The following is a 25566-nucleotide window of genomic DNA, read 5'->3' on the forward strand; positions in this document are numbered from 1 at the left end:
TCCTTACAATAATCTATAGGATTGAGCTATGAACTGTAACCCAGAACTGCCCTAAACAACCCTCATGGCCTTCCAGGCATTAACACAAGCCCTTGAGATTGGCCAACCCTAAAATTACATTATTTATTAATATATAGAGTTGTCTCAAAAAAAATTACAATTTTAATTTCAGGATTTTTGGATAACCCAACTTTCGAAGACCATAACTTATGAACTATTGAGTTAGTTGGCTATTATGACCCCATTCTAAAATCGTCATCTCCTTTCCTACGCTAATTATTTAGCCCAAGCTCTTTCCAAATAATTTTTACCCTCATCTAGATCCTCTAAGGCCTTCAAAAGTAAGCTTGGGTTTTTATACCAAAATTTAATACCCAAAAACCCCCAAATAACTTCACCAATACATGCGATAAGGCAATAGAGCTCACCTAGAAAGTTGATATATCTAAGATGAATCTCCACCTATGAAATTAGAACACTCTAAGCTCGTATGACCAACTTACTAAAATAGTAATCTTCCACAAATAGTAACTCTACATTAAAGCAACCTTTATTGAAAGACAGAAACATAAATAGAAATTTTTTGGGTGATGCAAGATTTCTCTTACATCGACGGTGCTCTTGCACCAGCTTGTGAATGAGAAATCATATTCCACAAACTCTTTATCTTCAATAGTTTTGAAAGGTTTCATTCAAGTATTATTATAACTTATGTGCATGTATGATTGTAGAAGTATTCTTATTTCTACATTTTAATAATGAACTATTGTGTTGTAACATTTGAATGTGATATGTATGGTAATTATTGGTAATTGAATTATATTGTCACTATTTGAGGTAAGGTTATGAATGAGAAAGCTTATTTGAGAAACTCCTTTTCTACAATACTTCTAAATATTTTCATTCAAAGGACATTATAACTTATGTGCATGTACGATTGTACAAGTGTTCTTATTTATACATTTGAATGTGATATGTATGGTGATTATTGATAATTGAATTATATTGTCACTATTTGAGATAAGGTTATGAATGAGAAAGCATATTCGACAAACCCCTTTTCTTCAATACTTTTGAAGATTTCCATTCAAATGACATTAGAACTTATGTGCATATATGATTGTACAAATGTTCTTAGTTATACATGTCAATAGCAAACTACGGTAACAAATCAATGTATGTGATATGCACGATAATTATTAAGAATTAAATTATATTCTACAAAATATTTATCTTTGATACTTTTAAAAAGTTTCATTCAAAGATCAATATAACTTATGTGCATGTATAATTGTACAAGCATTCTTATTTATACATTATTTATATATTTTTAATAGTGAATTATTATGATACAACATTTAAATGTGATGTGTATGATGATTATTGAAAATGATTAATATTATCACTATTTGAGATAAGGTTGTGAAGACAAACCATATTCGACAAACTAGAACGAAAGCATATTCAAAGAATACCTTATCTTCGAGATATGTGTGGAGAGTCCCATTCAAAGGCCATTTGCGTGCTCGACCCGCCGAGGTATACATCAACGACTCCTGTTTAATGATATTTAATGAGGGCGGCCAAATCACTATCTAGACTTCAAAAGTTGGCATTACGAGTCAATCACACGCCATCGATTTAACCCTATAAATACCCACTCATTCCGAGCACATTACCACTCAAAACTTGTTCAACAATGGCAGCTAGAGCGATACCAGTTTGCATTGCTCTCGTAGCAACTGCACTCTCTCTTCTCCACGGTAAGCTTCTCACATCTCTACCTATATTTACATCTGTGTCGTCCTAACATTTACAATTGTATGTGTAGATACAAACCCTAAACTGATTCTACGTTATACATTGCAATCTCTTGAATATTACTGCAGGAGCACTAACTGTGGAGGCCGCAACGTTCGATATCACGAACCAGTGCCCGTACACGGTCTGGGCAGCGGCGAGTCCCGGTGGAGGGCGGCAGCTGGGCCAAGGGCAGACGTGGACAATCCAAGTGGCCGCAGGAACAACTCAGGCCAGAATATGGGCACGCACCGGTTGTTCCTTCGACGGCAGCGGCCGAGGAACCTGCCAAACCGGTGACTGCAACGGCGTCCTCGCCTGCCAGGGCTACGGGCAGGTGCCCGCCACATTGGCCGAGTATGCCCTAAACCAATACATGAATCTGGATTTCTATGACATCTCTCTCGTCGATGGCTTCAATGTTCCTCTCTCCATGACTCCCACTTCTACGGACCCGAATTGTAAGGGGAGAATTACGTGCCTGAGTGACATCAATTCAAAGTGCCCCTCTGAATTGAAGGTGACTGATGGCTGCAAAAGTGCATGTGCGAAGTATAACACGCCGGAATACTGCTGTACTGGAGCTTCTGAGAACACTTGCGGACCGACCGATTACTCGAGGTTTTTCAAGGGGCAGTGCCCACAGGCTTACAGTTATGCCAAGGATGATAAAACGAGTACTTTTACTTGCCCCAGCGGAACTAATTATAAAGTCGTCTTCTGCGGCTGAGGAGGAGTTCGTAATGGGGGGAGTTAATGTATGTAGCCGTATGGGGAATAAATAATGAGGAACCACTATCTCTGTGCTCCGCGTCTTGCGTTGAGCTGTTAAAATCTATTATTAGTATTGGATCAATTTGGAACAATGTAGCAGATTAATATGATTAGATGTTTGAGTAAAGAATATTTGAATGAATGCTGGATTCGAGCAATCTAGCAGATTAATGTGATTTAGATGTTTGAGTATGATAAATATTAGATAGATCAGATAGACATTTGTTTGATGCTTCTTTGTTTTGATATTCTTGTATATATTCTGATTTCTTATGTTGGAGTAAACCTATTCAGCATGTAAATGAAAAGAATATCATTCAGAAAATGGTAAGAGGGTGACGATCTGTAATACAAAGAATAAGAACAAATTCATTTTATTTTTTCATTGAGAAAAGTAGTAAGAGGGTGCTGATCTCTAATACAAACAGTACATGCTAGACACTATTAAACAACATTTTAACAATACCTAGTATCAAACATCTTAAAACATAATCATCAATTAACTACATCTTAGACATATGATTTTATGTTATTTGAATGTTTATACAGAATATAAATATGGCTATTAAAATTTTTGGTTTTTTATCACAATTTTCTTTTAAACAATTTAAATATTTGACCTTATATTTTTTATATAAAAAGTAGCAAAAATGTGCTGACCCGTCGTACAATCAATGACACTAGATACAATTAACAGTACTTTAGCAACACCTAGTGCCCAACATCAAGAAAATTCAACATCTAATGCCTACCTCTTTTCAAAACTAAGGTTTGAATGCGGCCCAACCACCGACCATACTCGGCGTTGTCAAAGAGCACCATAAGACCAACCCCCACAAAGGTAGTTGTCTTTAACCAAAAATAATAGCAAAGGACCCAAGTGAGCCCTTTAAAACTACCAACAAACACTCAGGCTTGGGAAGAAAAGAAACAAAAGGTGAGACATAATCAACCTTGGAAAGTGTAGTACCCAAACTCAAGCATCAAAAAACCTATCTCTCTTTCTCCATCAAACCCAAAGGTCAAAAAAGATCTAGGCTTCTTGTAATTGAAATTGAAAGCATCTAGTCTTCTAGAGTGGCCCTTGTAAGCAAGAAACTTCCTTCTACTTAGAATACATAACAGAAGGCTCTACACCAACATTACAGTAGCCCAACTAAAAGAGAAAGGGCTAGGTTTGAAGAACAGTAGTGGAAACAACATCATCCACTTACACAAACCCACAAAACTTAAGGAACTCCTCCCCAACACAACCACATCAATAGGGGTAGCAAAGAGAAGAGCCAAAGATAAATAACATCTAGTCAACATCCCCCAAGATGCCAAGAGTGAAAAAGATAGAGAAGGCCACCAACACCCACACCATGCCTTAAATGACCAATTCTAACCCTCCTTAAAAATCTAAGCCTCTTCCTCAATAGGAACTTCCATTTCCATAGGAAGTCACCTAGATGAGACAATGGGGAGCAAAACCATCAATTGTCATTGATCCAACAAAGGTGATCTCTCCTTAGCAGAGATCATAACCACCTTCACGACATGGAAAAATATGTCCAAATCAACATCCCTAATCATCAATAGGGGGACATGAGGAACCCAAGATCCATTCAATAGGAAGAACATCGGCCAAATTGTAGCTAGAGCATGCCAAAGCACCAATCCAAAAAATTAAATCTCTCATCCCTCCCTTCCACCAGCGGTCAGCAAGGAGCAAAACCCTTGAAGAATTGGCCTCAACCTCTCCAACATAAAAAACCTCGACCTCAAAAGAACATTTTCCCACCTCAATATGGAAAGTATAAGTCAAGAGATATCCAAAGGGCCTACTCCAACCAAACAATGCATGGAAAATCCCCACCTCCATTTGGGAAGACCCCACCTCAAAAGGAGTTAAATAAGGGGAGAGACAATTAGTCACTTTGATAATAAAACATAGCAAAATAGTAGTGGTAAAAGGATGGATATAGGGAAAAGAGATAACAACAACAACACAAAAGGAGCCACCTCTCCCCTAAATAGCAAAGGAGTACCCAGAAGAAATGAGAGTCGAGAAAAACACCAGAAGGGAACCCCCACTCAAAATGTCAAGCCCCAGAAGAGAATCCAAGAGGGCTTCATCAAAGACAACCCCCCTCTACCCTAGGAGCACACCAACAATGCCAAAAAGGGGGCACCCAACCCAAAACTAGACTAGACACACACCCCACAACCAAGAGAAACCATTGCAGAATGACAGCCTACACAAACCCTATGGCCCCAAAAAACTGATAGAAAGTAGCCTTTGATATCCTCTTAGCAGAGCACCCAGCATCCTCATGAAAAAGCCACCACTGCCAAGGTAAAGGAGTTTGAGGAAAGAAGAAGGGAAAGGAGGACCATAGTTAGATGAGTGTTGCCTCCCTACCATTAGGCTCATCTCTCTCAAATTCCTCACCACCATCATCAAGGTCATTCACACAGGAAACCCTAGCATTGTTTCTCCCACCTCCCATTGCCAAACCCATTGGGGATATTAAAAATAATTTAATTGACTTTATGTTATTTAAAGATTTATATAGAAAATAAATATGAGTGTTAAAAAAATTGGTTTTATCACAATTTTATTTAAAACAATTACAAGCTAATCTCTTAAAATTATATAACTATTTAAACTTAATAACACAATAAAATTTTTATAATTTGTATTTTATGTATGTAGAATAAAATATTTATTAAATATTAAAAAATGGTTCTGATCTTGATTTGTTACAAATGTCAAACAAAGACTAGAAAATTTTTTTAATTAAAAAGGATTAACATAAACTAAATTAATAGTTGTACATCTATAGTTATTTTATATCATTTTAAAATTTGAAATTTAACAATCACTTTTTCTAATCAGATTGAAAAGTTAAATTCTTGTATCAATTATTTTCTTGATAGTGAGTTATAAAATTGTAAAATTTTGTATGGTTACATTAAAAGAGAGGTTATTATTAGGGTCTAGATTTTAATACCTTTTATCATAGGTGCAAGATTCAAATGGGATAAAATACAAATTTGTACTCCCAACCTTTCCAAAAATCAACCTAATTCTTCATGTCCTTTCCCTCAAGAAAGTGATTGGAAATGCTACAAAACTATTTATGTTAAATAATGAGATATTCATTATCTTAGAAATAGAACTTATAGTTCATAAACTCTCAATAACCTTTGCACTTCTCCTATTGATAAGCTTAGAAAGGCTTATAATATAAATATTCTATATAACTAAAGGTAGTCCACATTCTCAAGAAAGTATCTTTAAAGAGGGAGGTAATGTTATAAACCTCATTCTAACATAATCTATGCTAGTGTTTGTTTGTATGCATAGATTTTGTGATTCACCTTATGTAATATATCGATAAGAGGGTGGATGTATATTCTTTTCAACTTATTTTCTTAGTTAAAATGAGAAATATTTCTCACATACATGTCTCTAGCAAAACACTTTATGTTACACAAATATTTCTCTAGTAACGCTCAATACTATAGCAATTTACTAAGTAAAAGGTGAGGTTGTATTTAAATTAAAATGAATGCTACAACAAGAATTCAATCCTTGGCAAAGATAAAATGATATTTTATATTCCTCTCTTTTCTAGATATATTTATATGTATTTTTTATATTCATATTATAAATTAATTACGTTAAAAAGTACTCTTTTACTATACATATATAAACTCTTTTAAACATTTTAAATATTTTTACAATTATTGAGATAACTAACTAATCAAGAACAATACAAATTTATCAAATGCAACCCCAAAGATGTATTTCATTATCTCTTGAAACTCTCATCTAGTTATAAATACATCAAGATCATTGGATAGATTTCTACTTGGACAATTCTTCTAAATTTTATAAGATAAATTAAAACACACAAATATATAAACTTGGCATAAACCATTAAAATTTTATCAATCAAGTAGTGCAATCCGATATAGATTTTTCCTAAGGCTCAAACATTACAAACTAGGTAGAGCCTAGAAAAATATATTCTCTTATGAGAACCTTGTACTTAGAACTATCCAATCTATCTAGAGAAAATATGTAACTAACAATTGCAACATACACATTTCTACATAAAATATTTGATTATAATTGAACCTTAAACAATATGTTCTATTTTTGTACTAATGGTTTGTGTTCTTAGATCATGCACTCAAGTATTTATTCACTAAAATATTATGGAAACCTCTTTCAAGAGAAAGATGTGTTCTTTGTGTGCAACAAAAGACTTCCTATATCATACTCTTTTACACTTCCTATATCATATTCTTTGTAAAATCAAAGGAAGGAATCTCTAAATTGTGATCTTAATTCATTGAATTATGAATTCGCATGGGTTTGTATGGGATTGAATTACCATGAAGGCTACACAATAATATCTATGTTGACTTGACCAAGATGAAGTTAACTTATGATATATATTAGAATATATCATAAGATCGTTGATTTGAGATAATGGAGCTAAAATAGAATGCCTAACTTAGAGAGTTACATATAAAAAATTATGACATGATGTAATATATATGTAAAGATCATTTTATTTTTATTTTTATCTTAGAAGACTAAGATCAAGGAGGAAATCTCAATTTGAGGCCATGATTTGGTTTATATTATGGTTCATTATATTTTCTCATGAATTTTAGTTTATGACTCATGGTTCCACACTTTTAATTCTATATTTATTGGATTCTTAAGGTAAAAGATTAAGAATGAGCTTGCAAGTACTAGTATACTACTAGATGTTTTCAATTTTTTTTTGATGATATATATATGAGTGTTTCCTTAGATATTGTATTGTAATTTTTATTATTGATAATAAGCATATTTCACACTTAGAGAGTATGATTCTTTACTTCTAAACGAGTTTTCTCAATATTGTCATTGTGTTATGGATATATTGTTTTTGTTACATATATTATATAATTCTAAGATTAAATTTAGTGTACATATATAGATCCTCTTATAGACTAGTCTAGGAAGCATACTTTGCAACTTTACTTCATTTTAGTTCATAGGTATTATATAAACTCAGAAGTAAAAGTGATTGGTCATTTACATATAAAGTTATCCTAGCTCAATGATGTATTACAATTACCTAAAGGTCACTGTTAAAATAGATGAGAGCATAGGAATATAGGAAACAATTTATTTCAAGAAAATACATAGGATTTAATACATAGGCTACAATGAACCAGACCATTTTTGAAATAAAGTAGTAGCTCAAAAAAATCCTTAACAAGGATCCTTATGTTGAAGTTGAGGAAAGATCAACCCACAACTCCCAAGAATCACTTGCATGCAAACACCTATCATAGAAATAAAGAAGCAACACTATAGAGTCTTGAATTCAAAAATCCATGAAAGAGAAGATGTTGCAATTGAATGAATAAATGTTACAAAAGAGAGATCAATCCTTATAAAAGGAGGTCAAAGCCCTAAAAGGTGACTTGCCTAGGTTGCATTATAATATTTAATAAAAGAATTAATTATTATGTGTCTAATGTTTAGCTTAATTAAACTAGAGATAATAGGTGACTTAATAATTAAACCAAAATAATTTAATTAATAAAGAAATATTGTATTACTCTAACACCCTTAAGATAAACTTAGGGAGTAGCCAAAAAATTAGAAACCACTACTAAAAGTTTGTGATCTTGTAAAAAGGCTTGATGAGGTACCCAAGAACAACCAAATCTTTGTAAAGTGAAGAAATAGAGAAAATTGTGAGGAAAAAACTCTACTTCAAGAAGAGATGGAAAGAATGTTAAAAGCACCAGTGAAGGACTACATAAGCCTCCAAATTAGAGAATGTCCTAGAAGATATGACCAAAAGGATGGTCATGAAGAATACCACTAAAGTATCAAGAACTTGTAAAGCTCTTTCAAAAAATAACTGTTGATCCAAAGAACCTCCACTCAAATAGAACTTGAAAAGGTAGATAAGACTATAATTTGCATCAGTGTCCTCATATGATACTACTCAAATCAGGAGGCATACAAAGAAAAACAACTAAACTAGAAGATAAATGTGGCATAAAACACCAAAGATTGAAGAGTTGATCAATAAAAAATTGAAGGATGCATCCAAATTAAGAATGAAAAGAAAAGTGTCTATGTGGTAAATAATCAATTTCACCAAAATGCATAGGTACCTAGCCATTATATCTTCCTAGTACATAGGAAAATTGAGTACATAGCTCACTCTATTAAACCATGAAATTATAAGAACCAATAGGAGAACCACCCCTAATGAAAACACGGGTGGGGTAACATGAAACTAAAAAAAGTGGTCAATAAGAACTATTTGTCAAGGAATCCTAATCAAGATGCATAAATAAATATGTATAATAATATACTAAGGTGAACAATCTCAAACACATCATGAGGCTAATGTCATGGAAGGGACACTTACTGGACAAAGGTAAATGACATTTTAAAAAGGAAAAACATAAACCCCCATGGCACTTAATCAAACTAGTGCATGTACAATAAGGCACAAGATATGTTAGATCCTAATAATATCTATATGAGTGCCCTCATATTACACCACTTGAATCAAAAGGAAAAATAAGATAAAATAATGAAAACAAAAATACAAATGAATTGTGACATTTTATCCCAGTGTGTTTGCATAAACATGCTACAATAGATGTCAACAAAAATCCCAAGAGACATAAGGCTAGTACAATAGATAGTTTAGCCCAAGATGAGCCATCCCAAGCAACAAAAATGATCCCCAAACCTGAAATAACCAAGATATCCACTATAGTGCAAAAATGTGAAAAGAAATTAATAGAATGTACATGGAGTAAAATCTAGGAAAAAAAAACTATATTGTTAGAAAGAGAACAAAACAAGCTTTCTAATAATTTTTAAAAAAAAATCCAAAATGGAGACCAGATGCTCAAGATATGTCTCCCATAGAGAAAAATAGAATCCTTAACTTTGACAACAAAAATGTCATCAAAAATGAAAAATACATTTATCAATATGATGGCCTTAGAACCAGCTTTTCAGTGATATCTTGTTTGCAAAAAATAAAGTCGAGACATGAGAAAAATATTGAAGTTAGGTCAAATCTAAGCCAAAAGGGTTAACAAGCATGTTGATGCAATGCTAACATCAACAATGACGAGCCCAAATTTGATGGTTGAATGGCCATCAAAACCAAAAATTTCAGTTCTTGAAAAGCATTATCGAAAAGAAATGTAGATCGCTACAAAAGGATAGTCTTCCTGGGAAATAAAAGTCAATGCCAAAAAAACAGTTCTGGTGGCCATAAAATACGTGTCATAAACCACCATAACAATGCCTTGTACACGTAAAACAGGCCAAACTTCAAGAGACCATCATTGAAAGAAACCAAAACTATGATAGAGTATCGTGAAACTACCTATAAGTAAGCAAATCAAGTTAGTAAAGGTAAAAACCCACCATTCAAATCAGAAAACTATCGATCCAAATAGGACAATATCATTGGTGATTTTGAAAGATATGCCAAGGGAAAAGAATCCATACTCTAGTCTCAAAAAATGTCAAACATCCATAGGAAAAATGCCTTCTTTTCCACAAACTGATATAATTCCCCAAAACCACTAAAAAATATTCCTACAAAAAGGCATAGGTTATAACCTTGGTATGTGGTGTTGTTTAAAGTGTTATAAGCAATGCAGGGGAAAATGTCTTCCAAGAGAGCACACAAGAGTATAGATGGTACAAAATTTTATTGGGTTGTGTAGGAGGAAGTAATGGCATGAGGGTTGAAAAAGGCATGTGCATGGACAAGGAGGGCTCGCTGATGATATCATCATGTGTCTAGGTCACACAAAAAATGGCAGTCTCAATGTTGTCATAGGGTCCCTTAGAAATTGTGTGGGGCTTGGCATTGATACCTATGCAGGAAAATATAGTGTCAGTTAAAACAATACTTCCACCTTTTAAGCACATTCTCCTCTTTCTAGTGCTAGCTTGCAATGTTATGGTGGGTTGTATGTCCTTTAAATGGTGCACTCCACCCAAAATAAAACTGCAACACATTCATGTACAATTATTTTTTCAATCACATGTACCATTTTATTTTATTTTTAAATAAATGTATTTTAAATTGAAATGGGGATTTTTGGTTGCTCTAAGCTCTATGATGATGTCTACTTGGGCTCAAAGTGACACAAAAAGAAGGCTCCTCACAAATATAATACAAAAAACCTCTAAAAAATCAAATCTAAAAACCAAGGCCAAACCTCCCATGAAGAGAACAGGGACATGAAAGTGTGAAGCTCTAATACCATGTTGAAGTTGAGGAAAGATCAACCCACATCTCCAAAGAATCGCTTGCATGCAAACATCTATCACAGAAAGGGAGAACAAAACCTATGGAGGCTCAAATTTAGAAAGCAATGAAAGAGTAGATATTGCAATTGAATGATTAATGTTACAAAGAGAGATCAAACCTTACAAAATGAGATCAAAACGCAAAAAAGGTAAGCGCATGTGCAGGATCATGGTGTGCCAAAAAGTAGCAATATAAAAAAGTTGTAGTTTTAAAATGTCTAAAAGCATTTCAAAATTCACTCTAAATTTTTTCCTACCATCCTAATACCAAAGAAAAAGGCTAATACCTTACCATATTGGGTACCTAGTCCCATAGTAGGTACTTAATATAAGATTGATATGAGATTAGGTACCCAAAACCTCCATCCACAAAATAAAAATAAAAAACTCAAGAGCATCGAGTTATTTCACTGTTTTCACTTGGTTTTTGAGTTTTTTTGTCCCCATATAGTGTATACAATTTGAGAATGGGTATAGGATCCTTTGCAAGCTAATTTAATCTTAGTCAAGTAAAATTTGTTGGTTTTTTTATTGTTTGAATTGAATTCGATTTTAAATGAGGTTTTTTATATAGAAATCACTATTTTTTTAAAATTTTAATTATAAATTATCAATACAATTATTATTTTTTGAATTCTTTTAAATTTAATAGGCATGGTCATACCAAATAATATTGATAAAAATGAGCCTTGTAATGTAATGTTCCTCAAAACCCTCTATCAAACTTTCCATAACCCCATCAAAATCCTTAACCTCCACCAAATGATCCACTACCACCTCAAAACCCTCCTTGAATTAAAGATTTGATACAAGAAAATCTTTCTGAACTGAGGGGTTTTCAAGCCACATACTAAAAAATACCTACATTTTCTCTCATGTTATTCACATTAAACACCATAGTGGATAATATCCAGACACTATCTGATTAGAAAAATGTTTTTCTTCATAGCCATGAGAAAATGCATGCCCTATTTGATGACAAGTTGGACTATGATGAGTTGTGACCCTAAACATAACCAAAGATGATATAGTTAACCTTTTTGTGAGCCCAAAAAATAGATAAAATAGTAGAATGCAGAAAACCCAAATTATCAATTAAATGGTGCACAAATGAGGTTGTGTGTGTGAACTTTTGGGATCATTAATGGATGGTTTTTGACAAACCGCCACATAGCAATCTAGAGATCCCATTATATTTTATTAAAAATTGTATGTTGATTTTGTGTTGGGCCATAAGGTGAATTATTGGAGCATGAAGCCCAACATGGGCATAGGAGGAGGAGCTCCCTAAGATAGATCCTTTGCCTAGTGGAAGAAAGCTAGAACTTTTGGACTACTATTGGGCGAATGCACCAATTTGTGGTGCCAAAAATATGACACCTTTTCTTTTTCTTCAAAATTTCCAATAGCACACATGTGATATGGCTTGGGCTTAGGCTTGTTGAGCCTAGACCATACCACGTGCACACTATGAAGAAATTGAATTCTCAATAGTGTGTGCGTGCTATAGTGTGTATGTTCTATTGGAAATCACAATAAACAATAGAAACACATACTCTCTCTCAATTTCTCCCTCCCTCTCTCCCTACCCCATCCTCTCTCTCTCTCTCTCTCTCCGTCCCTCCTTCCCTCTCCATTCCCCTCTCTATCTCTCTCTCTCTCTCTCTCTCTCTCTCTCTCTCTCTAATCAATGTCCCTCTCTCTTTCTATGCATCTTATCTAATGTACTCTTTAAAGCCCCATCCTCTACTCCCTATCAATCCCTCCCTCTCTCTCTCCTATCTACTACTTTCTCTCTCACACACACACACATGTGTCTCTCTCTCTTTCTATGCATCTTGCCCCATGTACTCTTTGAACCCCCATCCTCTACTTTGTGTCAATCCCTCCCTCTCTCTCCCTCTCCCTACCCCTCTCTCTATTTCTCCCTCTCCCTACCCCATCCTCTCTCTCTCTCTCTCTCTCTCTCTCTCTCTCTCTCTCTCTCTCTCTCTCTCTCTCTCTCTCTCTCTCTCTCTTCTCCCCCCCTCTCTTTCCCTCTCCCTCTCCCACCCCCTAATATGTGTCCCTCTCTCTCTTTCTATGCATCCTATCCCATGTACTCTTTGAACCCCCATCCTCTACTCCTTATCAATCTCTCCCTCTTTCTCTCTCCTATCTACTACTTGATCTCTCTCTCTCCCTCTCTCCCTCTCTCTCTCCCTCTCCCATTCCCTCCCTCCTTCCCTCTCCATTTCTCCCACCCTCTCTCTATTTCTCCCTCCCTTTCTCCCTACCCTATCCTCTCTCTCTCTCTCTCTCTCTCTCTCTCTCTCTCTCTCTCTCTCTCTCTCTCTCTCTCTCTCTCTCTATGCATCCTATCCCATGTACTCTTTGAACCCCATCCTCTACTCCCTATCAATCTCTCCCTCTCTCTCTCTCTCCCTCCCTTCGTCCCTCTCCCTACCTCTCTCTCTCCATTCCTCTCTCTCTCTCTCTCTCTCTCTCTCTCTCTCTCTCTCTCTCAATCCATAATTTGTGTCCCTCTCTCTCTTTCTATGCATCCTATCCCATGTACTCTTTGAACCCCCATCCTCTACTCCCTATCATTCTCTCCATCTCTCTCTCTTGTCTACTACTTTGTCTCTCTCCCTCCCTCCCTCCCTCCTTCTCCTTGGTTCCCTCCCTCCTTCCCTCTCAATTCTCCTCTCCATTTCTCCCTCCCTCACTCCCTACCTCTCTCTCTCTCTCTCTCTCTCTCTCTCTCTCTCCCCCCCCCCTTCCCTTCGTCCCTCCCTCTCCCTTCCCCTTCTACTCTCTTGAGATCTATCTCTATTTATCTCGTTCTCCTCACTTTCTCCCTTTCCATTCCCTACTCTCTCTTACTCTCTCACGCTACCTTAATCATCTCTCTCTCTCTCTCTCTCTCTCTCTCTCTCTCTCTCTCTCTCTCTCTCTCTCTCTCTCTCTCTCTATGCATGCATCCTATCCAAAGCTCTTTCCCCATTCCCTTCTCTTTTTTTAGCCTTCTCTTACTCTACATCATATCCCCTACTCTCTCCCCATCCTCTATTCTCTCTCACTCTCTACCCTCTCTCCCTCTCTACCTCTCTCCTTATCCATCCTCTCTATTAAAATTGAAGGCTTAAATAGCGTGTACGCTCTATAGCATATGCGCACTATTTAATTCTTCAATTTAAAAAAGGTTTAAATAACTTGTGCATGCACTATAGAGTGCATGCAATATAGCATGTATGCATTATTTAAGCCTTGAATTTAAAAATTCTTTAAATAGTGTGCACACACTATAGTGCATATGCATTATTGCATGCACGTACTATCTAAAGCATTTGTGATACCACCAATTCTAAGGCTTGGATTTTTCTTGGAGATCCAACCCAAAGGTTTGGAGGCTCTAAACTAGTCTGAGACATGTTTTGTAGCAAGCATACAAAAAATGCTTGATTTTTCTTATGTGCTCTCCTTCAACTTTCCATGTGGTTGAGAATCAATAAAATCAGGTAACATAATATTATAGATCTCTGTGTTAGCTATATAACCATATAATTAATTTCAAATTCATATTATTTCAAGCCTTTCAACTATAATTTATTTTGAATGTATGTTTATTTTCTCTCAAAAACCAACATGTACTAATTAGGGTGTAGATTTTAGCTCGTTCGTCAAATTTTGCAACAAGTTAGTTTTTAAGAAACTAGACTCCATTCTACACACTTTGAAAAAAAGAAGTTTTATTTTGGATTAGTTTGAACAATAATTTCTAGGGGGAGCATACAGATATTTCACATTTTTTAGATGTGTCCACTTGCAAAATTCATAAATAAAAAAATACACATTATAAAATTACCCAAAAATTTTGGGATAAACCACACGGTGTTAGGTAACTTTTGACTAGAGTGATTAAAGAATTTTAAAATAAAAGTTAAAATTTTAGGGTGGCAAACTTTGCACTATGTTATATTTTTTTCTTAAAAAATAGTACCACTTTCTATGGCCCCCTTTTTTGAGGGCCTAAAACAGAACTATTTTGGAAAAGAATTAGTAGTTTAGAAATTATATCCAAAGGACTACTACTTTTGTTTTTGTCATATCTTAAAATTTTGAGCGTAACTATCTTCAACTTCTTGTCGAAGTTCAGAAATTGTTGATTTCTAAAAAATAAAAAATAAAGTGGCCACTTATACCCCCCTTTTGGCACCAAATCTTGGTGCACTTACTCTATTGATTTCTCTCCCCTCCTCTAGTCCAACATCTTGATATTAGTGCATAGGATAACTCAAAGACTATTAGATTCATCCATGGATTGAGAAGCCTATTGATTTCCCAAACTAGGTCAGTATTGCATCCCCATGTTGATGATGTTGGCACAAGTCCATCAGTAACAACATCACATATTTGTGTAACCCATACTTACATAATGTGCAAGAATATTTTTTCAGGTCCCATTGGTGATCATTCTAAGTATCAATTTTTATTTGGGGAGGAGGATATAGCACACATGCCTATAGAGACTACAAACTCTAACATGAGAGAGGAGGAGCAGTATGCAGAGACATGGGCTCCTTCTATGTCAATAAGTGTATGCATTTTTTTCCATAGCATGGTTGATTTAAATTTTATCTTTATAGTATAATTTTAACCCATGCAGACTTGTATTTGATCTTCTTTCATGTTTAGCCAGTAATCGAGGAAGAGCTTAGACAAGTTGATGATGTCACACTCTCCACTATTTCATTTGGCCTTGAGACCTCTACAGTACATTATGTTGTGTTCTTGTTTCTTTTCTATTTGATACTAGAATATACATAGTTTGTCATCTTTCTTTTCTCTTGCAGGTATCACCTGTTAGTGGGGGGTAGAATTTGGGTGGTGAGCCACAACAAATTGACAAGGGAAAGGTAATTAAGTATTTTTAAAGTGATTAAATATCAATACATGCTTGTAGCTTTTATGGGAAAATGAAATTTAATTGCATTCTTTATTATATAGTGTGTGGCCACTAGTGATGATTCCCAAAAGATTCATCATTGTATGCCCTCTAGCATTTACATTCATAGTGAGAGCCCCATTGTATGTATTTATATCATTTATTTGTCATTTTTTGTATTTTCATTAAAATCTTAAAAACGTGATAGTAAAAACTAGGTTTTTGTATCTTGTAGGAAACACCTAGTGCCCAAGAGGATGAACATCAAAGTTATGTATCTTTCCTAACACAGTCGATGCTTCCAGAGGAGGGGTTGATAGAGGTAAGTTTTAGTTTGAAGTTTTGATTAAATGTTAGAAATGTAGTATGCTCTCAATTATAATGTTATAGTTTAAGTAGTAGATCCATCTAGAACCATACTTGAACATATACAGGCCACAATAGACAACGTTCAAGAATTGGTGAGGACATATGAGAGGAATCTTGACCACCACAGGAGGTCAATAAGAGAGGTAAATGATGAAAGTTTGAAACAATAAATATTCATTAAAAAAAATTATTATGCATTTGAGTTTATTTAATGTTAGATATGTAGAATCATATAAATTCAGTAGACTAACTTTGGATTTTTCTTTATTGTTTATGTAGGAGGCATATGATCCACATAATACAATAAAGAGGTTGTATTTTGATGATCCACCAATAACATAGGATAGTATAGTTGTCATAGGATTTTTCATGAGATATTTTGAGATGGCATATGCCACATTATATATAGAAACTTTTATATTATACACATTTTGATTACATGATCCACCACTTATTGTATATGGATCCATGTATTTTAATATATATTTATGTAATTTATCTATGGATACACGTAATTTGATATATATATTTTTTATCTATCCGCACATGGATATACATTTTAATTTATTATATTATTGTTCAATTTATTTTGCATCATGTGTATTGATCATGTTTATGGAATATCATTCATTTTGATCATGTTTGTTATATTTGATTCAAATGTACTAATTTGTGATTAATATTTTATTAACTGTTAGTATCAAATTTTAGAGTAATGTTTAATTTTAAATTATAGCATATGTTTAATTTGAAATGATGTATATATAGTTCCTTAAGATGTCTAAAATTAGCCAAATCCACAGCCAATTTGGTCTTAGGAGCCCATGTTTGTTCTTAGGGGATGCTTTGGTATGTACTGGTCACAAATATTATAGGAGCTCCATGGTCAAAGAAAGCGTTTTGCTAAGGTTGACCTTCCCATTCAAAGCTAGTGGCATTGACAATTCAATGCCATAATCAGTGGTTTGTAAGTTACATAATGTTACACCAATGAGATGACGTACACTACAAGTTTTGGCATCAGGCAAGATCACTATGCCAAATCCAAATGGAATGTGATATCTCCAAATTAATAGAGTTTATTATAGACCTTGGCATCACTACCCTATAGAATCAAACATTTCAATGATATCCCTCACTATCTTTGAGTTGCAACACTCGGAAGATCAACCTCCAATGGCACTTAGAGTATCTTAGAGACACTTTGGTAAGTAGTGGTTAAGAACATTCTAGGCTCTCCATGGTTAGAATATGGGTTTTACTAGGATTAACCTTGTCATCCAAAGCTAATGGTGCTAACTATTCAATTCCACAATCATTTTTTTGAAAGTTATGCAATGTTGCACCAATGAGTTGAGGTACACTGCAAATTTTGGCATTGGGTGAGATCGTTGTGCCAAATCCAAATAAAATGTGATCTCTCTAAAATGAGAGAGGTTATTGTACAACTTAGCATCACTATAATGTATCATTTAGAATTTCATCAATAGCCCTCATGAGATCTGAGTTCTGACACATAGAAGATCGACCTCCAAATGCATAAAGAGAATCTCAGAGACACTTCAATATATAGTGATCGCAAACTTTCTAGGCTCTCTATGATTATAATAGAGGTTTTACTAGGGTTAAACCAACCATCTAAAGCTAATTGCACTGATGATTTGATGCCATGATTATTGGTTTGAAATTTATATGCAATGTCGCACCAATGAGCTGAGGTATAGTGCAAGTTTTGGCATCAAGAAAGATCGCTACATGAAATCCTAACAGAATGTGATTTCTCTAAAATTAGAGAGGTTATTGTAGACCTCAACATCACCGTCATGTAGAATTCAATGCTTCACAAGTATCCCTCATGATATTTTAATCATGACCCTTAGAATATTGACCTCCAAATGGAATTAGGGCATCTAAGAGTCACTTCATTGCGGGGTGGTTATGAATGTTCTAGACTATCCATGGTTAGAATAGGGGTGTCATTAGGCTTCAACCATACATCTAAAACTAATGGTGTTGGTGAATTGATTCCATTGTAAACTATTTGAAAGTTACACAGTGTTTCACCAATGAGTTGAAGTACACTGCAAGTTTTGGCATCGAGCGAGATTGTTGTGCCAAATCTAAACAGAATGTGATATCTTTGAACTAAGATATGCTATTGTATACCTTGGCATCACCATCCTATAGCATTTGATGATTCATCAATATCACTTATGAGCTTTGAGTTATGACCCTCAAGAAATTGACCTCTAGATGAACTTAGAGAAGCTTAGAGTCACTTTAGTGTGGGTGGTCATAAATGGTCTAAGCTCTCTGTGGTCAAAATAGGGGTGTCACTAGGATTCATCTGCCCATCTAGAGATAATGGTGATGACTATTCAATGCTATGATCAGTGGTTTGAAAGTTATGCAATGTTGCACTAATGAGCTACAACACACTATAAGTTTTGGCATCGAGCAAGATTGTTGTGTCAAATCCAAATGGAAGATCATCTATCTAAACTAAGAGAGATTATTATAGACCTTGGCATCATCATCTTGTAGCATTTAACGTTTCACTACTAGCCTTCACAAGCTCCCAGTTACAACGCTTAAAAGATCAACCTCCAAACATAATTAAATCATCTTAGAGACACTTTGGTGCGAGATAGCCACAAAATTTTAGGCTCTTAGTAGTTGGAATAGGAGTGTCACTAGGGTTCACATGTTCTTACAAAAATTATAATTTTTGTTAGTATTTTGTGAACCACACTTTCAACATTGTAAATGTTACCAATATTAATTAGATTAAGTAAAAGAAATATTAAATCAACCACTTTGACCACTTTGACTGTTAGAGAACCTTATTTCAAGACATGCTAAATCAACAAGTTCATATTTACAATATCTCAAGTGTTTCATCCTTATTACATCAATACACAATTACCAAAAATCTTAGTGTCAAAAATATAATTGATTTGTTTTCATTTCGCTCCTTATTGACTTTATATCTCCATGTACTACTACACTTTTGGATGTACCTCCATTTCAATATCATAGAAAATATCAGTATTATGTAGGCATAATTATAAGTAGATTGATAATTAAGGTCCTATCATTAGTTAATTGAATTTAAGCAAGATACTAATTGGTTCACCAAATCTATTAGGATTAACCTCAAACAAAAATAACAATTACATGAAAATATAACCAATACCAGAAAATAGTAGATCACATAAAAGAGAACACAAGACACCAAGATTTAACATGGTTCACCCAATCCATGGGCTATGTCCACCAACAAGAAGTTTAATATTATTATTATCCAATGATTACAATTTGCAATCTCGTACAACTCAATACCGTTGTAAGAAACTACAATATCACCATGATATTATGAAATCCCTAACCCTAAGACTTTTTACACAAGCTTTTTTGCCACTTACAAAATTAGGGCTAGAATAAGTCATCCAATAGAAAAAAATATCAGTCGATGCCTTTTACAATATAGGGGCATTTTTGGCTTCAAGGGTGTTGCCCTCAAAAACCCTCATGGGGGCATTACCCCTCGACCCCACCTTATAATAGGACAAGGAGTGCACCTAGGGCACTACCCCAGGACCCTGCAGGGGCGCTTCCCCAAAACTTTCATAGAAATAATAAGGGGAAAAAACCATGTCAAATAAACCTCTAAGTATGATTAGGCTCCACATCACAATAATCTCCCATTTGGAGACTAATCAGACTCCACAACAATAACCTCCCACTTGGATATTGATAATAGTACTATTAAACTTGTAGCCCCCACTGGAATATATCAAACCACCCTAGACTCTATTGTTCTTTTATTCTATTCAGTCAAGAAGACCAACCGAAGCTGAAGAGGAATTCAGCTTCTCCCTTTTCACTACCTTTGTAAACATATCCATTGGATTTTCATCTATATGTATCTTGTCTAGCTTTAACTATCCATCATCCAAAACTGGTTGAATGAAATGGTACCACAACTAAATGTGTTTTGTCTTTGAATGTAGAGCTGAATTCTTTGCAAGATGATGGCACTTTGACTATCTATAAACAAATAATTATCCTTCTAGGGGTGTCACAATTCTTCCAAGGAGAACTGAAGCCATATCATTTCCTTGGTTTCCTCTGTAGCAGCAACATACTCTGCCTCTGTAGTGGATAAAGCATTAGCCTTCTATAATCATGAAACCCAACTCACTGTTGCCCCACCAATAGTAAATACATAACCTATAGTACTTCACCTGGCATCAATATCCCCTACCAAATCTAAGTCAACATAGCCCAATAAATTAGTAGTAGAGCCCCCAAAGTCTAAACACTTACTAGATGTTCCTCTTAGATATCTAAGAATCCATTTTACTACTTTCAATGCTCAATTCTTGGATGACTCATATAGCTGCTAACAACTCCTACTACATGTGCAATATATGGCCTAGTACATACCATAGCATACATAAAACTTCCTATAGCTAAAGTATAAGGTACCTTAGGCATCTTATCCTCCTCTTCTTGTGTCTTGGGACACATCTCCTTAGTCAACTTTAAATGACCAGTTAAAGGTGTGCTAATAGCTTTAGCATTCTCCATAGAGAAACATTGCAACACCTTCACAATATAATTATCCTGAGATAATGTTGATTTCTTGTTCTTCTTATCTCTACAAATCTTCATACCAAGGATTTGTCTTGCTGCCCCCAAATCCTTCATAGAAAATACATGTGCTAACTAGCATTTTAGCCCCTTAATGTGATCCATGTTAGACCCAGCTATAAGCATATCATCAACATATAAACATAAAATAATGTAGCTACTATCATCTAACCTCTTAAAATAAATACAATGATCTAAATAACACCTACTATATCCATGCTCATGCATAAAACTTTCAAATTTCAGATACCATTGCCAAGGTGCTTGCTTTAAGCCATATAAACTTTTCTTCAATCTACACACTAAGTTCTCCTTACCTTTGACCTCAAATCCTTATGGCTGAGCCATATATATCTCTTCATCCAAATCACCATGAAGGAAGGTTGTTTTAACATCAAACTCCTCCAAATGAAAATCTTTAGCAGCCACAATACTTAAAGCAATGCGAATAGAAGTCATCTTAACAATAGGAGAGAATATCTCATCAAAATCAATGCATTTTTTATGTGCAAATTCTTTTACCACTAACCTAACTTTAAATATTTTCTTACCTCTATCCTCTTCTTTCAACTTGTAAACCCACTTATTCTGTAAAGCCCTTTTACCTATAGGCAACCTGCATAAATCCCATGTCTTATTTTTTACCAAAGAGTCAATTTATTCTTTCATTGCAGACTCCCACTAAATCTTTGTATCCACCTACATAGCTTCATCATAACATTCAAGTTCACCAACATCAGTAATTAAAATAGAATACAAGCAAGGAGAAAATCTTTGTAGAGGTCTACTTAGCCTTGTTGACCATCTAACATTAACTAGGGTGTGTGGTATTTGTTGTTGCGGTTGGTTCAAATCATGAGGAATTGCTAGAACATTCATTTTTGGAGTATCATCCAACACTAAATAATCATTTTCTTTCTTCTCATGTTGCTGTAACAGATCTCTGTACAACACTTTCTCATTGAATATGACATCCCTGCTTCTTACAATTTTATGATTTTCAAAATCTCAAAGCCTATAACTAAATTCATTAATGTCATATCCAACAAATACATATTTATTTGACTAAGCTTCCATCTTGGTTCCATTTTTAGAATCTATATGAGCAAATGCTTCACAATTGAAGGTTTTGAGAAAAGAATAGCTCACCTTCTTACCATTCCATGCTTCCTCTAGAATACCACAACCCAAAGGAGTCAAGGAACCTCTATTAATCAAATATAAAAAAATATTAATAGCCTATTCACATATGTTTAAGGGCAACCCTGCATGCAACCTCATGCTTCTTGCATGCTCCATTATAGTCATGTTCATGTGTTCAGCCACTCTATTTTCCTATGGAGTCTTTGGAATAGTTTCCTATCTACGAATACCATTAGCAGAGCAATAATATTCAAATTCATGACTGCAATACTCACTACCATTATCAAATCTAAGACATTTTAATTTCTTTCTAGTCTCATTTTCAACCAAGCATTTCCATTTCTTAAAAGTTTGAAATACATCAAATTTTTGTCTAAAGAAATAAACTCATAATTTTCTAGTTGCATCATCAATAAATGTAATGTAATAATGAGAACCACCAAGGAAGATACCTAAGCTGGTCCCCATACATCTATATGCACAAGCTCTAATTTCTCATTTTTATTTTTTTTCTTACTCTTCACAGAACTCACTCTCTTTCATTTTTCATACACACAGCTTTCACAGAAATTCATATTAACATATTTTAGACCTAGTAAAACTTTCTTTGAATGAAGTACTTTCATACCTTTCTCACTCATGTGCCCAAGTCTATTGTGCCACAGTGTTTTATCAAAATCTATAGCAGCTATTTGTTCTCCCTGCTCAACTGCAACAATTATTCTTGAGCATTCATTTTTCTCTAGAATAATCAAAGTAGAAGGCACCATATGACCTGTACAAAGATATAAGGTGCCTACTTTCACACTTTTTTTTACTACAAAGGAACTTTTTGAAACCTTCCAATTTTTATTATTAAAAGAAACTACACAACCCTCATCACCAATTTGCCCTACTAAAATTAAATTCCTACTCAGCCTTAGAACATGTCTTACCTCATGTAGTAGCCAATGATTCCCATTCTACAACTTAATCTTAACTTTTCCCTTTCCAACTATCTAACAGGGTTCATTATCCCCCAAATAAACAAGCCCAAAATCCCCTTGGAAATAATCAATAAAATAACCTCTACGAGGTGTAGCATAAAATGAAGCACCATAAAACCCATTAATCATCAATACTTTATAAAGAAAGAAGAAAAGAATCCTCTTTGGATTTGTTACTTACCACATTTACCTCCTTGTTCTCTTCCGGTTTATCTCCTTCATTGTTCTTTTGAGTCCAGCAATCTTTCTTCTTATGCCCTGATTTCCCATAGTACTAGCAATCTCTCGATCCTCTAGATTGAAACCTCTTCCCTTTTGACTTTCCTCTTGATTTACCACAATTTCCAGAATTATTTCCTCTCTCAATTGTTATGCCTCTGCTTTGTGCATTCAAAGCACTTCCTGATGTAGATCCACCTAATATTTTCCTACACGTTTCATCATATTTTAGAGCATTAGATCTAGAAATGGAATTACTTACAACCATTACCAAGCCATTCCAGCTTTCAAGAAAAGAACACCAAATCAAGAGAGCCCTAATTTCTTCATAAAAATTGATACCCATAGAAGATAACTAACTAGTAATAGTATTAAACTCATTTAAATGATCCACAATAGATCCACCTTCTATCATTTTCATATTAAATAGACACTTCATGAGAAATACTTTGTTTGAAGTAGAGGGCTTTTCATATAGTTTCGTTAGGGTTTGCATCAACTATTTTTTATCTTCATTTTTATAATATTAAATGCCACTAATGGTGCCAAGCATAATTGAATGCTTCCAAGTGCCTTTCTGTCTAAAAGATCTCAGTCATCATTTGTCATAGATCCCTGATTCTTGGTTTTTCCTTCGAATGGCTTCCATAAATCCTTCTGATAAAGATAGTGCTCCATTTGCATTTTTCATAACTGAAAGTTCCACCCATTAAACTTGTCAACCCTTAGCTTACCCTCATCTGCCATTGCTCCCACTCAACTATGAGACCTTCCTACAAAAGATTGCTAAAAAAAATGATGACGATCTAGCTAAAAATAAAAATGATGACAACCTGGCTCTGATACCACTTGTTAGGATTAACCTCAGATACCCTGCAGTGGCATTGCCTCTTGACCCTATCTTGGGGGCACTACCTCCAAACCTCCATAGAAATAATATGGGGAGAAACCACACCAAATAAACCTCTGAGTCTGATTAGGCTCCACATCACAACAAAATCATTATGAACAAAAGAACATAACAACTAAATATACCTATTCGAGTGTTCCTATAGGGTCCTCTCTCCTTTAGGGTCTCTAATAGGGCTTTGTGATCAGCATTACTAATAGTAAAAAATTCTTTTACTTTTGGTCTTCCTCCATGCTTCAACAAATTTACATTTGCTTCTATAATAAGGTGTGAATACATGATAATTTTTGTGTGCTTCTGGTAGTTTTCAAATGTGGGAATTCCATTCCTTCTAAGCAACAACAACTAAACCAATAGGATATGTGAATCTATAATTGGTTGTGAAAGCTTTTGTTTACCTCTTACACAACATGCTAACGAATAATCAAATTTCTAATCATTCCCTTGTGGTGCAACCAATGAACAAACATGTCCTAACTAAAGAAGACATGATAGATACTTTTGTTCAATTGAACTTTCCATATCATCATTTCTGGTAGAGGGAATGAGATACAATTGAGTAAGAAAATGTGGAGCCTATGTATCCTTCCACTCACTTGGCTCATAGTGATCCCAATCACTCTAAAAACAACTAGGACAAAAGTAATCTAGTTGTCATGTCCAAATGGTCCATGTACTAAAAGCAAAGCTCTTGAATGAATAATTTTTTTAAGAATCTCTAATAGTAGAACAATCTGATCTATCACCTATGGACCCCTCCTCAACCAACAAAAAGAGCCTGTGACTTCTAAATCAAGATTCCCCCCTATGATAATGTTGAATTACACCAATCAATAATCTACAAGCATCAAGAAGCTCTACTCCTGAAATATTCAATTGCTCCTTAACTAGAGCTCTCTTCGCAAATACCCCTACTCCATCATGTTCCCCATTCTCATGGAAGGACTTTTAAAAACTCCAAATATGAGGCACCCCCTCTTGATGTGAATCTTACACAACCAATAAAACCTGTGAGAATTTTTTAATTGATATGTGCAATTATCTAACCAAATGATATGTCTATCCTAGAAATATCATGCCTTTGCAAGAAATAAAAATAATTCTCAAAAAAATGTTGGACAAACTCATGAGAGTGACATCTATCATTGCTCATGTAAAAATTTTACTCTTTAATTATCTTCTACACTTCAAGGGAATGTATATATGTTATATGGACAAAAATAGCAATCTGGATGGAGTTCTAATACTGAGTGGAGCTGCAATGTGTAGTTCTCTACAAATTCAACAACTAATATTATAGTGCCAATGAAAAAAAAGTCCATACACATTCTAAATGGTTGATCCAACCACTAAGACCTATGATTGTGCCCTGCATACTTGTAGAAAAATATTTTTCTTGAAATCTAAAATAAAATCAGCC

The 25566-nt window shown here is 34.6% G+C and overlaps 1 protein-coding gene across 1 annotated transcript; it reads left to right on the top strand.

Moving 5' to 3' along the window:
- The first annotated feature begins 1680 nt into the window (after positions 1-1680).
- On the top strand, positions 1681-2704 carry LOC149568195 (pathogenesis-related thaumatin-like protein 3.3). Its single transcript, XM_089821197.1, has 2 exons — positions 1681-1763; positions 1890-2704. The coding sequence occupies exons 1-2, from the start codon at positions 1700-1702 to the stop codon at positions 2528-2530; spliced, it is 705 nt and encodes a 234-aa protein (XP_089677323.1). The 5' UTR covers positions 1681-1699; the 3' UTR covers positions 2531-2704.
- The last annotated feature ends 22862 nt before the right edge of the window (positions 2705-25566 follow it).

Source organism: Cupressus sempervirens, chromosome 3, assembly GCF_028749045.1.
Source record: "Cupressus sempervirens isolate cs-2001-9-10 chromosome 3, ASM2874904v1, whole genome shotgun sequence".
Lineage (NCBI taxonomy): Eukaryota > Viridiplantae > Streptophyta > Pinopsida > Cupressales > Cupressaceae > Cupressus > Cupressus sempervirens.